The 17,317-nt window shown below is 35.3% G+C and overlaps 2 protein-coding genes across 9 annotated transcripts; both read right to left on the bottom strand.

The window, feature by feature from the left end:
• Window positions 1–39: 39 nt before the first annotated feature.
• LOC108824076 (bZIP transcription factor 27-like) lies at window positions 40–1,292 on the bottom strand. Of its 2 annotated transcripts, none has more exons than XM_056995185.1 (3): window positions 749–1,292; window positions 521–601; window positions 40–390 (listed from the first exon to the last, which is right to left on the bottom strand). In XM_056995185.1, exons 1-3 carry the CDS (start codon window positions 1,058–1,060, stop codon window positions 319–321), a joined length of 465 nt encoding a protein of 154 aa, XP_056851165.1. In that variant the 5' UTR covers window positions 1,061–1,292; the 3' UTR covers window positions 40–318. The 2 variants fall into 2 exon arrangements, with proteins under 2 accessions (XP_056851165.1, XP_056851164.1); XM_056995184.1 differs by having other exon boundaries at window positions 40–396; window positions 749–1,287.
• Window positions 1,293–9,366: 8,074 nt separating this feature from the next.
• Window positions 9,367–13,992, bottom strand: LOC108826008 (la-related protein 1C-like). Of its 7 annotated transcripts, none has more exons than XM_056994192.1 (8): window positions 12,856–12,942; window positions 12,368–12,732; window positions 11,418–11,708; window positions 10,615–11,026; window positions 10,276–10,534; window positions 10,088–10,178; window positions 9,888–9,959; window positions 9,367–9,688 (listed from the first exon to the last, which is right to left on the bottom strand). In XM_056994192.1, the coding sequence occupies exons 2-8, from the start codon at window positions 12,674–12,676 to the stop codon at window positions 9,557–9,559; spliced, it is 1,566 nt and encodes a 521-aa protein (XP_056850172.1). In that variant the 5' UTR covers window positions 12,677–12,732; window positions 12,856–12,942; the 3' UTR covers window positions 9,367–9,556. The 7 variants fall into 7 exon arrangements, with proteins under 7 accessions (XP_056850172.1, XP_018454874.1, XP_018454875.1 ...); XM_018599375.2 differs by lacking the exon at window positions 12,856–12,942 and adding an exon at window positions 13,870–13,992 and having other exon boundaries at window positions 9,368–9,688; window positions 12,368–12,637; XM_018599374.2 differs by having other exon boundaries at window positions 9,368–9,688; window positions 12,368–12,637; window positions 12,856–12,986.
• Window positions 13,993–17,317: the final 3,325 nt, after the last annotated feature.

The raw sequence follows: 17,317 nt of genomic DNA, 5'->3' as shown, positions 1-17,317 counted from the left end.
TGTTTATTTGTCTCTCTATTTTTGGTTGCTAATGAAGTATACACAAAAAGAAGAAGTCAATAACTGATAGTGAACAAGTATTACAGTGCAGTAATGGGTAAAACAGTGAGAAGTGAAAACAGAACCTCATATGTTACTCTGTGATTTGCACTAGAGCACAGGTTAAGTTGAAAACAGTACATAATTCAAAAGTTTTTTTTTTCCTTCTCTAGATATATTTCTACACTCCCTTAAATTACTACCTTGCCAAGTTTACCTTAGGTAAAAATGTACAGATCTTTTGCTTCTTCTCTGCACCATGATGACTTGTTGATTTTCTCAAAAAGGACATGTCCAAGACCGTTGAAGTATTTTCTTTGTTTGGTGTTGAGTTGCTTCAGCCATTTTCAACTGCATCTTTCAAAATCAGACAGAAAAAAAACCAGGCATAAGTCAACCTTAGGTAGCAGAAACCTTACAGAAAAAAAAACAAAAGAAGTAACTTTCTAAAGAAGGAACTAGACTTCTAAAGGGGTTGTACCTGCTCTTCTTGTCTCTTGAGTCTTGCATTTTCCTTCTGCAAGTGAACGATTTCAAGCTCCAGCTCGTTTATATATGCCTGAAATATAAGAAAAAGAAAAACCCATATACCATTTTTTAATACAGAGGAGAACTGTACAGTCAAGACTAGATTTCTCATTTCGTTTCTTTTCTTTTGATTCACATGCATTTAAAAAGGGGAGGAAGTGTAAGGAGAGACACGTTCCTGTTTCCTGGCTCTGGAACGAACAGCAGATTCTCTGTTCTTGGTCATACGCTTATGCCTTCTGTCTCCTCTGCTTTCATCAGAATCTTGGCTTCTTTTCTTCTCAGAACAACCAAACCTCGAAGATTCATCAAAGTGGGTATCAATGGAGTGAGGGTTTAAGCTGAGAACAGTTGCAGGAGGAGGAAGAAAAGAGCCGTGTTGAGTGGAGGAAGACAATGGTGGTAGTTCCTGATTCAAAGGCTCATGATCAATGTTTAGCTGGCGACGTTGGTGAAGCGAAGCAAGGTTGATTTCTTTCCATACTTCTTCCATAATGAGGGAATTGAAAAAAAACACTATGATTGATCTGGTGCTGTGCTGATCAGTGATGACAACATATAAAGCTTTTTCTCTTGTTTTGGGATGTCAAATGTCTTATAGCTTTGAGAGGGCAGAGAAGAGAGAGATAGCTTCTTCTCTTTCAATCTCTCCCAATAGATTTGGTCCAGCAGAAGAGACAAAGATGTAAATTTTGTGGAAATAAAAAAAAATCTTGTCATGACTTCTCACTTGATCAAAATTGTGGTGGTGATAAATCAATAGTTATATAAGATATCATTTTTAAATTACAAGATTGATTATTATCCAATTAACATGATTGATTAGCAAATAGGATCAACTAGCAAGATTAATGCACTGGAAACCACTTTGTGGTTAAGTTCTCTGTCTTTTTACGCGCACACAAAAACAAAACAGTGAGATAATGATAATCAATTAATTTTTAGTTGTGGTCTTATCCTACGATTTTATTATGTTTTACTCTCAAACAGTAGCTTTGTCACTAAGCAGTAAGCACCTGTCATAATCTGGGTTTTGCCATATTTCGAGTTTAATATGGTCAAGTGAAACAAAAACAATTACATATTCGCGCGTCATGTAAGACTGAATAAAATTTATATAACCATCATATATAATATAGAGGTTATGGGAACCGACTCTTGTTTGTTAGAAGCAACTTGTTGGTTGAATGAAAAATTTGAGCCTGTTTTGATTGGTTTATAAAAAGGTATTTGTATTGTATAACCATAAAAAACTAAAATGTACCATAAATCTATATGAAACCATGGTTAGCTAGAGTATTGTATATATATTACGTAGTATTACAATTCTTACCATTAGTCAATTATATCCACTAATCCATTTTCATCATCATTTTTCTTCTTCCCTTCTTATTTCATTTGATCAATACTTATTAGTTATTGTTAAGGAATTAGCAAAGAAGATCAAGACAAGTTCAAAACTAAGCTAGGTGTGGAGAGGAAGCAACTGATAACGAGGCACAACTCACGTGACTTATTGGGATTGAAGGACCACAAGACTAGCTGTTGAGGCTCAGTCTGTTAAAGCATATTTTGTCGGCTTCTCTGCAGGGAGTTAACGTTATGCGTCTTTAATGGGTCGTACGGATGGAGCGTGGCCAGCTGGATCATCCGAAGAGCATTAGGTCAAGTGTGAGTGAGTATATATATGTGTCTTAGTTGAGAGAGATAGATGAGAGCAGAAAAGAGAGCATTTTTCAAAGTGTAAACTTGTGAGTGTTCTTTGAGTTTGTAAGCTACGTTAGAATCAAGATAGGTACTGCAAAGACCTTGAGATTCAAATAAACTTGTAAACTCTGATCTAGTGGATTCCGGGAGACAGTTCCCGGCCCAGACTAACACCCTCGTTAACGGGTGTAACTGGGTTAACAATCGCTGAGTCTTGCTCTGTTCTTTCTTCTTCACTCTGTTTTTCATTACTCTGTTTCTCGAACTCTGCTTCATAAACTCTGTTTCTTCATCCAAGCGAGTAAAGGTTGAGTCTTGGTGAGTGTGTGTTGCAACAGGAAGGCTAAAGGAGACACCTTTAGGTGATAGTTTCTTCACATATTGGTATCAGAGCTCAGGTTCTGAGCTTTGGTCTCTGTACGAGATCATGTCGTCACCAAGAATCGAGATCGAGAAGTTCGATGGCCATGGAGATTACATGTTATGGAAAGACAAACTCTTGGCACAGATGGATCTTCAAGGACTGAGCAAAGCTTTAGAAGAGTCTGATAAAGTCAAGGAGAAGGTTCGAGATCCGGATGAAACACCGGAGGAGAAGAAGGTAGCTGAAGAAAAGGAAGAAGCTTTAGCTGAGAAAATCAAAAAGGCCAGAAGTACCATCATCCTGAGCGTCACAAACAGAGTTCTGAGGAAGATACGAAAGGAAGAAACCGCTGCAGGGATGCTTAAGGCGTTAGACATGTTGTACCTCGCCAAAGCTCTCTCAAATCGTTTCTATCTTAAGCAGAAGCTCTATGGGTTCAAGATGTCTGACAATCTGTCCATTGAGAGCAACATCGATGAGTTCCTACATCTTATAACAGATCTGGAGAACATTGATGTTCAAGTACCCGATGAAGACCAAGCTATATTGCTACTCATGTCTCTACCAAGACAGTTTGACCAACTGAGAGACACGCTGAGATACGGCACAGGAAGAACAACTCTCACTCTGGATGAAGTTGTTGCTGCAATATACACAAAGGAGCTTGAAAATGGTTCAAACTCAAAGGGGTCTAAAGGTGAAGCAGAAAGTTTATATGCTAGAGAGAAAGGGGAACAGCGTGGGAGGTCAGATAATCGAGACAGGAACTCAAGGTCTAAGTCACGCTCAAAGTCACGAGGAAGAAAGGTATGCTGGTCGTGTGGTGAAGAAGGACACTTCAAGGGATCTTGTCCAAACAAAGGCAAATCTCAAAACAAACCAAAACACCAAGGGAGCAGCAACAGAGGAGAGGCTGCAATGGTAAAAGATAACAAGAACGAAGCTGCATGTTTATATGTTCTGGAAGCTCTTTATTCAACGGATATAAATCTCGAAAATGAATGGGTGGTGGACACAGGCTGCAGTTATCATATGACGTACAAGAAGAAGTGGTTTGAAACTCTAAGGGACGTCAGTGGAGGGTCAGTACGCATGGGGAACAAGACAACTTCAAAGGTCAGAGGTATATGAACTGTAAGGATCAAAAACGAAGACGGGTCAGTGTTTCTGTTAACTGGAGTCAGATACATTCCAGAGATGGATCAAAATCTGCTCTCAGTGGGAACAATGGAGGAGCTTGGATACAGTTTTGAATCAAAAGAAGGCATCTTGAGTATCCATAAAGATAACAAGATTGTCTTAAAGGGAAAAAGACATGACAAATTGTATCTACTACAAGGAAAACCTGAAGTTGGTCAGTCCTATGCTACTGAGAAGAAGGCTGATGACACAATCTTGTGGCATCGGAGGTTAGGACACATGAGCCAGAAAAATCTCAGTTTATTGGTAAAGAAGCGACTACTGGATAGGAAGAAGGTTTCAGTGTTTGATATGTGTGAAGACTGCGTGTATGGGAAGGCTAAAAGGGTCAGTTTCTCAGTTGCAACTCATGATACTAAAGATAAGCTTGATTATGTCCACTCAGACTTGTGGGGAGCACCGAGTGTTCCATTCTCTCTTAGGAAGTGCCAGTACTTCATCTCGTTTATAGATGACTTCACGAGGAAGACATGGGTTTATTTCTTGAAACATAAGGATGAAGCATTCAGCACTTTTGTAGAGTGGTGCAACATGATTGAGAACCAAGCGGACAAGAAGGTAAAAGTTCTAAGAACCGACAACGGTCTTGAGTTTTGCAACACAAGATTTGATAACTTCTGCAAGGAGAAAGGCATTGTAAGACACAGGACTTGTGCTTACACTCCCCAACAAAACGGAGTAGCTGAAAGGATGAACCGCACTATACTAGAGAAAGTCAGAAGCATGCTAAGTGATTCAGGCTTACCTAGAACGTTTTGGGCAGAAGCTACACAGACTGCAGTTACACTGATCAACAAGACACCCTCGTCTGCAATCAAGTTTGAAATTCCAGACAAGAAGTGGACTGGAAGAGCACCAGTATACAGCTACTTGAGAAGGTTCGGGTGTGTCTGTTTCATTCATACAAGTGATGGGAAACTCAGCCCAAGGGCCAAGAAGGCAGTGCTACTTGGATATCCTCCAGGAGTTAAGGGCTACAAAGTTTGGTTACTGGAAGAGAAGAAGTGTCAGATAAGCAGAAACGTAATCTTCCAAGAAAATGATGTCTATAAAGATGTCATTAAGAAGGGGAAACAAAAGGAAGGGGAACATTATGAATCTGCTGAAGCTACGTTTGACATAGATCTTGGAGAAGCAGGTGATATCAGTTCAGGTGGAGATATACAGAGCGATACTGAAGTTGCAGAACAGGGTCAGCAGGATGTTGAGAATCAAGAAAATGATGAACAGAATGCAGAATATGATCACGACTCAGAACATGATCATGATCAGGTAGATGAGACCAGCGACTCACCTGAGAGCTATCACCTAGTCAGAGACAGAGAACGCAGAACAGTCAGAGCCACTAGGAGGTTTGATATTGAGGGTTATTACAGTGAAGACACTGATGATGAAGAAGACTGTTTTGATGCTGAGTCACTGATCACCACAGTAGATGGTGACTTCAAAGAACCAACGAGTTACAAAGAAGCTAGAGAGGATAAAGACTGGGAGTTCTGGAGTGGAGGTATGGATGAAGAGATGGAATCTCACAAAACAAACCACACATGGGATGTAGTTAACAGACCGAAAGGACAACGCGTGATTGGCTGTAAGTGGGTGTACAAAAGGAAGAGTGGTATCCCTGGGGTTGAAAGGCCAAGACACAAATCACGCCTTGTTGCAAAAGGTTATGCTCAGAGAGAGGGAATAGACTACACATAGATCTTCTCACCAGTAGTAAGACACGTATCTATAAGGATTCTTCTTACTATTGTTGTTGAGGAAGATCTAGAGCTAGAGCAGCTTGATGTAAAAACAGCTTTCCTTCACGGAGAGCTAGATGAAAAGATCTACATGGAGATACCTGAAGGTTATGAAGGTCAGTTCAAGAAAGGTCAAGTCTGCTTACTGAGAAAGGCCTTATACGGCTTAAAACAGGCACCAAGAAGATGGAATCAGAAGTTTGATGGGTTCATGGCTGAGCTTAACTTTATAAGAAGTTACAGAGACAGTTGTGTGTATGTCAAGACGTGTGAAGATGGCGCGAAAGTCTATCTTCTGATCTACGTCGACGACATGTTGGTGGCTGCAAAGGACAAGAAGTTAGTTCTGGAGTTGAAGAAGCAACTCAGTATGAAGTTTGAAATGAAGGATCTCGGTCCGGCTAAGAAAATTCTTGGGATTGAGATTAGGAGAGATAGAGCGAATGGGAAGCTATGGTTGTCACAGGAGGGTTACATGGAGAAAGTCCTAGAGACCTACAAGATAAAGCAATCCAAAGATGTTGTAACACCTCTGAGTGCTCATATGAAGTTTCGCTCTGCTACAAAGGAACAGCTGAAGAAGGATGAAGAGTACATGAGAACAGTTCCATATGCAAATGCAGTTGGAAGCTTGATGTACTCCATGATCTGTACAAGACCAGATTTGGCATATCCTGTGGGTATCATCAGTAGGTTCATGGGAAATCCTATCAAGGATCATTGGTTAGGAGTTAAATGGATCTTGCGGTACATAGAGGCTCTATGAAGATAAAGCTCTGCTACAGGAAAGGGTCTGACTTCGTGTTGAAAGGTTACTGCGACTCAGACTATGCGGCTGATCGTGATAAGAGAAGGTCAATCAGTGGAGTAGTATTTACTCTTGGTGGAAACACCATAAGCTGGAGATCAAGGCTACAGAAAGTGGTGACACTCTCCACTACTGAAGCAGAATACTTGGCGATGAATGATGCAGGAAAAGAAGCGCTATGGCTCAAAGGTCTGCTAATGGATTTTGGATATGAACAGAAGTGTGTGGAGATCTTCTGTGACTCTCAGAGTGCGATTGCCTTATCCAAAAATAACGTGTATCATGAAAGAACGAAACACGTTGACACCAAGTATCACAAGATAAGAGAGATCATTGAGAAGGGTCTCTTGAAGGTGACGAAGATATCTACATTGATCAACCCTGCAGATATCTTTACGAAGATTGTACCAGTCAGTAAGTTCAAAGCTGCAATGGACTTGCTGAGGGTCAGAACTGAGTAATCGAACTCAGGCTCCGGGAACTGGAATCCAAGAAACTAGATATTAAGGATCTATCTCAAACTCTCGGGTATAAGCGTCTGTCTCAGTGTTGTTGATCTATCTTTACTAGGTGGAGATTTGTTAAGGAATTAGCAAAGAAGATCAAGACAAGTTCAAAACTAAGCTAGGCGTGGAGAGGAAGCAACTGATAACGAGGCACAACTCACGTGACTTATTGGGATTGAAGGACCACAAGACTAGCTGTTGAGGCTCAGTCTGTTAAAGCATATTTTGTCGGCTTCTCTGCAGGGAGTTAACGTTCTGCGTCTTTAATGGGTCGTACGGATGGAGCGTGGCCAGCTGGATCATCCGAAGAGCATTAGGTCAAGTGTGAGTGAGTATATATATGTGTCTTAGTTGAGAGAGATAGATGAGAGCAGAAAAGAGAGCATTTTTCAAAGTGTAAACTTGTGAGTGTTCTTTGAGTTTGTAAGCTACGTTAGAATCAAGATAGGTACTGCAAAGACCTTGAGATTCAAATACACTTGTAAACTCTGATCTAGTGGATTCCGGGAGACAGTTCCCGGCCCAGACTAACATCCTCGTTAACGGGTGTAACTGGGTTAACAATCGCTGAGTCTCGCTCTGTTCTTTCTTCTTCACTCTGTTTTTCATTACTCTGTTTCTCGAACTCTGCTTCATAAACTCTGTTTCTTCATTCAAGCGAGTAAAGGTTGAGTCTTGGTGAGTGTGTGTTGCAACAAAAAGGCTAAAGGAAACACCTTTAGGTGATAGTTTCTTCACAGTTATTATACCAATATGGTTAAGTCAACCAACTATATTAGAAAAAAGCATACACATTCTTTTAGATATATTCTAAACAGACATAAATTTCTAAAATCCACATTTTTAAAAAGAATGTTTAGTTCAATTCTATATTATTTCATAGAATGAAAAATATTTATATTCATAAGTTCTATGTTTCTAAAATAAAAAATGGTTTAGAAACACATTTAATATGTATAGAAAAATATATATGCTTCATATACGCAATTCATTTGTCAAGCATGAAATCAAACAAAATGATTAAACATACTATATACTATATGTTTTTTTAATTGATGTAAAATTAATCAAATAGAAAAAACGTTTTACAGCCAAAGCCACTTTTGAAAAAAAAAAATTACACTTCATAGAATTGATATATCTTCGTTGTCATGGTCAAGTTGACAATGGTTAAACGCATTGACAAGCAGACCAGAAACTGGCTTCTCTAGATCCAAGCGTGGTTAGTTGGTTACTAAATAGAAAACTGTATATTCCTTATACTTATATAATAAACCATATACGCAACTGATGTACTAACCCATAAATTGTGTAGTCTTTTTTTGTTTAGTCTGAGAATGTCCAAGCGAAATCTACAAAGTTGAGTGAGTTGAGATCACAAAGATCTAGCCGAATACAAGGGTTTAAAAAGCAAAGCTTCTTGTATAAATTCAATAATAAGGTGACTCTTACAAACCATGAGTTCATTATTTATACTAAGAGACAAAGTCATAAGTCTTTAAGGATTAAAATCTAATTAAAGCTTTATCCTAAAGTCTCAATCATAATCTCTTTTAAACACTAATGATTTTCACAAATAGAAAATAATAGAAAATAATAATGGAAATAAGTAAAAACCATAGTCCAATAGATAAAGGATCTACGCCGCATCAGGTAACCCGAGATTGAGAAAGATTTACCCTCGGATCTTCGATGTCATTTTCTGCAACAAATAAAATGAGGTGCTACACATTAAACACATCTGACGATTGGACCTCCAGTTGTAAAAGCACTCTATACACATTTGAATTAATCTTCTCAAGGATCTCCAATGGTCCAATCTTTCTCGACTTGAGTTTATCGTATTCATCAGGTGGAAAACGATCTCGAGTAAGTACAGCCACAAAATCCCCAACGTTAAACTGGACATCTCTCCTGTGATGATCCGCACTGATCTTATATTTTGCGGTCGAGACTTCTAAATTGTCATGGACCTGCGCATGGATAGAAGAAATTTGCGCGACAAAATCCACAGTGTGACTGTGATCTCGAGTTGGGCGCCACCAAGATCAACATACACATTCTTTTAGATATATTCTAAACATTTTTACCACAAAAATCAAATATTTAATTTAGACTTAGAGCTTTCAAATGTTCTCAAAACAAAGATCATTGCATTTCAAGCTTTTACTTTTTCCAAGTTCATGAAATTCTGTGATCCCAACTATTCAATAGCAATTCTGGATGAGAAGTAGGGGTTACTGGATCAAACTCTAGAAAAGTGAATTGATCAATTCGAAACACCAAAAAAACTATATCAGATGAGTATATTACATCATCCCAAAATACCAAAAAAGGAGAGAGAGAGAGTCTACTGCTCACTTTAATAGTATAGTTATGTTAATCAAAAAATAAAAGAAAACTGAAAACAAAAATAAAAATAAAATTCTGCAAATTAAAGTCATAAATAAACTTCAATTTTCTTCTACATTACTCTTTTTAGCATTTTTAATAATATAGCTTTCTCAGTTTTTAATATTTGTTTTGGTTTGACAAAATGTTATGGTAGCTTAACATAAATCCAACAATCCTCGTTCAACTTAGATCTGAAGTATACAACCAACTGAGTTGTGATTATTATCAGCCTTTTTCTTGTTGCTTTAATTTGATCCCATTTCTTCTAGTTCTGCTCGAGCTGCATGTTTTGATAGTTGTTAGCCATTACATATTCTTGGCTCGGATAAAAGGTAACCCGCCACTCGTGAGACATTACGTATTTTCTCCAGACACGCCGGTTTCTTATTTCATAGCCCTATAAACAATAAGACACAATAAGACACAGATTATGTACTCAAGTACAAATTAACAAAATAAATTAGAAGAAAAAAGCTGGTGTACACAAAATATCTTTCAGTTTCAACACAAGCATAATAAAATGTTTTCATCACTGCACCAAATCAAAGGGAAATACAACACTGGAACGGTCAAAAGTAGATAATTAAAAGTAATACCTGCACTTCAACGATATCTGAATCTCGTAAAGAATCCAATATAAGCTGGACATTACTTGTTAGTGCTTTAAGCTGATGAACAAATAGAAAGAAACAACACATATATAAGTACAAGGCAGATCAAATATGAAAACAAAGTGTATGTGAAAATATCAACGAAACCAACACGAAACAAAAACATAATTATATAATTTTTTTACCTTATTGAAACCAGCGATAAACTCTATATGAACGAAGCCCTCATCATTCATGCGCTGACGAAGGTAAACATCGTTTGGTAAATTATCCTCGCTATAATAAGATCAAAAACAAAAATTAAAGGACATTTTCAAAGTGGTAAACAACACAAATAATATATACTGAAGTGAAAAAGAAAGGAAAGTATTACCTCAAATAATATTGAACTTGATTGAGTATCTTGGTTTTAAGGGGAGCTTCTTTATCTTGATTCAGTATCTTGGTTTTAAGGGGAGCTTCTTGAACTTTATTGAGTATCTTGGTTTTGAAGGGAGCTTTCTGAGATGGGACCAAGGCAGGAGGAGGCTCGATGGAGGGCCTGCGGTCAGGAAATTGAGAAGGAAACAAGACAGGAAGAGGGTCGATGAAGGACATACGATGTGGATGATACATCATCGGTGGTGGAAAGTCTAAGAAGTGAAACATGCGTTAGAAAAAACACATAAAAGTTAAATACAAACTTGATATTTTCAGTTTGAGTTTAACTTACTAGTAAACGCCATAGGATAAAAATAATGCTGAACCGGAAAATGCTGAGCTGGCCTTACAAATGCTGGTGATGTGCCTCCACTTGGTGGAGGTGGGAATCCGCCTAGCTCATTAAAGTTTCCTTGACGATTCCAGTTCTGTTTCACATGTTCTTGCTTCTGTCTGCCTCCATGACTTTGATGGCTAACATTTTGGTTCTTGTATGAGTTCTGTTGATGTTGGGTTTCGGTACTGACATGGGACCCTGATGCAAACTCGTTTCCTTGGTTATGACCTCTAGGAGAAGTGTATGGTAAAGGATTACCATATGAACTTTCTCCTGAGGGTTGCACAACCGTGTCTCGGGTAAGTGCAATAGCCTGTTCAATGGATTCTTGGAGCATTCGTTCTGTTTCAGCAAGAAAGCTACTTGGCTGAAATAAAAAACAGAGAAGCTACATTACTAAATCATAACACTAATACAGGTTTCCAGTTTTAAGAATATGAGAGATAAACTTACAAATCATTGTATCTATTCTATATCAAAGGTTACTCTAATCAAATCCTCTCAAATTCGTAATCAAATACTTTCTATCTACTAGGTCAACTTCGTAACCTTTAGTTACTTACTAGATAATCCAAAAGTTTTAGCTACTAAACTAACATCGTAATCAAACTTCTTTAGTAAATTTATCAATAAGCAAAGCTTTTTACCAGCATAATCATCAATCTAAGGCAAAAAGTCAGTCCAATAAAAATCAGGTGCAGAAGCCAAAGAAAAAGTGTATCATTAATCAAACAAAACCCTAGTTGATTAATTCAAACCTGAAAGAAAAAAGAGGTAGATGATGAGGATGATCCGTCACAGCCAAGACTTTTTAACGTATCAGTGGAAGACTTGTTCGAACAAGGAGCTGTTTTCCCTGTCTCGGTAAGTGATGGCCACGACAAAGCTTCCATGATTTGCTTGTTCTTAGCCGGTTTGTTTCCCGCATTACCCTCGAACATCTCAGAGGGTTCTGATTTCTCCTTCTCCATGATCTTCATAGACGAAGCAGAGGATACAGACATAATCGACACTGTTAGGGCCGTGGTTACAGAAGGTCCAGACGTCTGCTATAATAGTTTTTTTTGTACGAAACTATGATCAGTGTCTTAAATAAACATATATATGATCCCAAAACAAAGAAAATAAAACTCTTAAAAGTAGGTAAAAGAAAGAATCACGAAACATCTGAGAAATTATGATAAAGGAAAGTCCAATGCAAAATAGAAAAACATAGGAAACCAACCAACAAATTTCTCAGAAGATGCAAACGATCAACCTAAGATCTGACTTCCTCTTCTTCAAACTTTTGGTTGTTGTTTAATATATATCCTTTTGTACCACCGAAAACATAATTATTAATTTATTCTTAACAAGAATTTTTAGATGTTTTTAAACGGAAAAATATTATTGGATGATTACGATTTGTAAGGATTGATGTGTAGTGTTTAAAGTTTTTTGACATGGTATTGTTAAAGATTTAAAGTTATCTAGACTATTTATAAAGATATAATACCAAAATATAAAATCTTAAAAGTATTTTCTAAATCTTTTGCAAGATTCTCCAGTTGACAGTATTTTCGCGGTCAAATTCAGTTAAATTAAATATGTTTTGAAAATATCAGATATTAAATCTTATAATCATAAGGAAATTACTAGTGCAATAAAATCAGATGTAATAGCCAAAAAGAGTATCAGTAATCAAACAAAAATCTCAATTGTAACAAACCTTGGAGAACAAAGAGACAGATGATGATGATCCATCGTGGCAAAGACTTTTCAAAGCATCAGAGGATGATTTGTTCGAACAAGGAGCTGATTTCTTCGCCTCGGAAAGCAATGGCCACGATGACGAAGCTACCACGAGTGGCTTGATCTGAGAACCTCCATTAGAGAACCTGTTCCAAGCCGGTTTGTTTTCCGCATTACCCTGGAACATCTCAGACTTGTCTGATTTCTCCTTCTCCATGGTCGGTGAAGCAGAGGATACAGACGGAATCTGCACAAAAAGGGCCGTAGTTTCAGAAGCGACATACATCCTCTCTAGTTAGGTGTTTCTCTCTATGAAACTCTGATCAGTGTCTTGATACACATCTATGATCCCAAACGAGCAAAAAGATAAAATCTCTAAATTATAGATAGAAGAAATATCAGGAATATCTGAGAAATTATGATGAAAGTAAAGTACAATGCAAAGGTGAAAAACTGGGAACTAACCAACAAATTTGGAAGATAGAAAGAAGAAGAGTCTACACAAGAGTAATATTTTTTTGTTATATATGGAGATACACAAGAAAAAGAATTCTGCCGCCAAGGAAAAGAAGATGATTATATCTCTTAATAGATTCGGTATAAACGAACTGTGAAAAATCTTTTAATTCAGGTTTCAAAAAAAAAATCTTTTAATTTACTTCTAAAGAAAACACACTCAATATTTTGAGATTCTGAACGGTGAGATCTGAGTGGGTATCAGTATCTTTGAGGATCGATGTGTAATGTCTAAAGTTATCTAGAATATATTTAAAGAGTTATCATCTAAATAAAATCTTAAACAAAGGAAATCTTGTATGATATATTTTCTAGATTACAAATCTTTTGCAAGATCCTACACAGTTCACAATATTTCATACAACCTAATATTTTTTTTTTTTGAACTGAACTAGACCTAATATGTTTCATCACTTAAAATGGATGTAGTTGTCTGCTATTAAATTATCAAATCATATATCATAATTGTCTGCTATTAATTATCAAATTAATAAAACACATGAAAATTATTTCTTCTTTTTCTTGTGAACCAATACTTATATTAGATTAAGGGGCTCCAGGGCTCAGACGATTATAATCGGAAGAACAAAAAACCATTACACCAAAATATAATAGATGTGTCGAAGAGATAGAAAAATCTGTAGAAAAGCTTCATTTGACTCCCTAGTCCCTAAAACTATTGTTGGAAACAACGGTCGAAAATGACGTCTACAACTAGAACGCGTTTGGGCGCAAGAAGTCGAATATAATATACTGACTCAACATTCGATCATTGTGAACATTTATTTGCTTTTGAACAAAACATTTCTCTTAACTTTCACGGTTTCACAAACAAAACATCAACAAGTGTGACGACTATAGTATAAAATAGTTATTACTCTATTGACCGGTTTTAACAACATTGTCTTTTACTCTTTGTTATCCCTGACTCAATCAGAGGCAAACGCCAACGAAAACAAATACCTTTGATTTAGGATCTGACTACTGTAAATGCACCAGGAGTAAATGCACCAGGGGATGTGAAAGTTTACAGATGGAAAAGTGCAGACGGATAGAGGCGGATGTTTTAAATATGGAGCAAATTATGTATAAATAAAAACATAAGGTTAAGATATTTAATAAGAAAAAAATATGCTAAAATGAAGTCACCTTTTAAGATCAGAATCTTTTGGGATACCAAAAATCTATTTTGATGTTTAACAAAAAAATTATTTATTTGCATGGCGTAGAAAAACACCTAATATTATTGTAATCTTCAAAATATTTTTCGAGAATTTCAGTTGGAGAATCATCAATTTTTGCAAGAAAATAGCTTAGAAAAACACCTACTTTTTAAACGATGTGTGCAGACTGATTGTCTAATAATCACCAATGACTGTGTACACTTTGAATAACTCTATGACCATAGCATCATCCTCAATTATTAGACAAGCAGTGTGATTGTCTAATAATCACCAATGGTTGTGTACACTTTGAATAACTCTATGACCGTAACATCACCCTCAATTATATCATTTCAAATTTTTTGATGAATTGTTCATCAACTGAAGCATGAATTTTTGTCTCCTCGTTGAACATTTAAAAGTTATGATTTAAAAAAATGATAAGAATAGCGTCAAAACATAATAAATAGTTATGAAACATTATTACAATTGTAAATATTAGTTGACTACAATAAAAATAAAAGATGATTCCGAGTTGCAAAAAATTAATTAGTAATATCATTACTTCTTATTAACGAAAACCATGTCAATGATGTTTTATGATTCTTTGCTATAAATTTTACAGAAGCGAATATGATATTAATTTAACAAATATATTAAACTTTTTAAAAGATATTAAAACTATATTTCATAAACATAAAGTGGTTTGCAATTAGTATGATATCAAGTAATCCATATTCGAGATAAAATAAATTATTAATATCACCAATTAACTAATTAGAATCATTAATGTAAATTACTTTAAAGCAATGTAATAAATATGATACCAACTTACAAGTAATCTGTATTCAAAATAAGATAAGGTATTAATGTTTGATATTATTTAAAAATAAATGAGAAAAAAATAATTTCAACCAATGAGATTATATGAATTTTTGTCAAAGTGTCGATATGAGTGACACATCAGCAGAAATCACTAAAATGACATTTCAATTAATATATAAGGGATTAAAATGATTTCTATGATTGGCACAATGGTATTTATGACTGGTTGACTTCCAGTTACAACAACGGTTTAAATAATAAATAAACAATAACACTTTATACAACTATACAAATATAAAAAATATATTTATAAAATTATAATATTAAAAATTAAAAATTATTTGTGGATTTATATATGTGTATATATATTATGTCTAAAAACTATAGCGAATATTTTTATTTTAATTTTTATTGTTGAATTAAAATAGAATATATATATATATATATTATTTATATATATATATATGTGTGTGTGTGTGTGTATATTAGTACTTATATCTTTTCAGTTTAAAAATAATAAACATATTAATTTTATATTTAAATTATTTTTTAAAAATATTTTTATTTACGCTTCGCAACTATCCGGAACCACAAATGCTAACTAGAACTATCTTTTAATTCTGAGTGATTTAAACGGTGTGAAAAGGTTTGTAGAGTTTTTTTTATGATTATTGTGAAATGTTAAAATTACTTCCATCCACAAACATAATTTTGTCGATAGAACGACAAAACCAATCAAGCTCTTAGTAAAATCAATTATAATCTATAACATAGACTTCTTTATTCCTTACCTCTAAAATCCAATTTTAAACAGATCAAAATAGAAACGTTGGCTATTTCTTCAGTTTATATGTATTATGAAGAATATGTGTTAAAAAAAGACGAATATACATACCAAATATTGATTTTGTAGTCCACAACATAGAACAAGCATACAATTGTAGTGAAGTAATTTTGTTGATTTTTAACTTAGAGCTTGATGGTTTTACTGTTATCACTCGCAAATATGCGTTTGTGAGTGGTACTTTCTTGGTTTTTCACAATAATAAAAAAAAAATACTGTAAACTGTTTTATACCGATCTAGATTTTTCAAAATCAAAAGTTGGTTTTATTTATTGTTTGTGGTTTCAAGCGGTTGCAGGAAAGTAAATAAATAAATATAAACTCTATTTAATTTAATTTTTATCATAAAACTTAAAAAAATATTTACTATAATTGTGTATACATTAATATACATATATATATATATATATATAAAGTAATTTTTAAAAGTTTAATACTATGATCTTAAAATAATTTTATAAATATAATTTTATATTTATCATAATGATATGATTTTAATATTTTATAATTATCTAAAGTGTTAATATTCTTAATTTATTATTAAACCGATGTTGAATTTGATAGTTGCATTTGGTATTTATGTTGAATTTGGTAGTCAATTCATCATTAATATCCTATAAATGCACTAATTTCTGAAAATTGGTATAATCATACAAATCATTTAATAACATTTTAACCTGCATAATTACTCGCATTGGCAAGCTCCCACAACTGGTTGGTATAGAAAATATTAATTCTCAATTTTCTTTGGTTTAGAGAAAAAAGTAAATACTGAACTTGATAGTTGATACTAAGAGTAAAAAATTTATTAAGAATTTAAGATTAAAGTTTAGAATTATCAAAGAATTGATAAAATAACACGAGCGTATAACAGTTTTTTTTTTGTCAGCGAGTGTATAACATCAAATGGTTTAATATACATGTATGATGGAAAAATTGAGAAGTAGAAGAAATGAAAGTGAGCGAAAGACAACTACAAGAGGAAGAAGACGTGCATGGTCTGTGAGAATTGAGATGGTATGCTAGTGGCCTCTGGTTCAAACTAAGAACCTGACGGTCTAGCGGAGTAAGATGAACGGTTCCATGGAATCGCCTAAGAACATATTCTCTGAAGGTAATCGAGAGAAAGATGAGCAAAGAGTTTCTTTTAACTTATAACTTTATTTGCTTAACGTTCTTGTGTTACAATGCATCATATATATAGATGAGAAAGGAAGAGTCTAGATCCCATACAGCTGTGACCTCATCTCTTTTACATAGATAACACTGCGTAACGGTTCTCCAGCTGTATGGGTTGTTTCCTCATCCGTAGAGCACAACAAACCTGTGCTCAGCTTTTGACCAAAGCTAACTCTGTTTTGTCTTGTTGCAGGGTTGAAGTGGGCTTCATGTTAGGCTTGCGACAATCTTTTTGGGCTGTGCTAATATCCCCCCGCAAACTCGTGGTGGGTGAGAACACAACACCGAGTTTGGACCGAAGTGAAAAGAAGGCTGCTTGAGCGAGGGGCTTCGTAAATATGTCTGCTAACTGGTCTGCTGCTGGAACGTGACGAACAATCAACGTGCCCTTCGCTACTTG

Source organism: Raphanus sativus, chromosome 9 (assembly GCF_000801105.2).
Source record: "Raphanus sativus cultivar WK10039 chromosome 9, ASM80110v3, whole genome shotgun sequence".
NCBI classification, from domain to species: Eukaryota; Viridiplantae; Streptophyta; class Magnoliopsida; order Brassicales; family Brassicaceae; genus Raphanus; species Raphanus sativus.
Note: the sequence above shows the minus strand (reverse complement) of the source record. Positions and strands in the feature narration are given on the sequence as shown.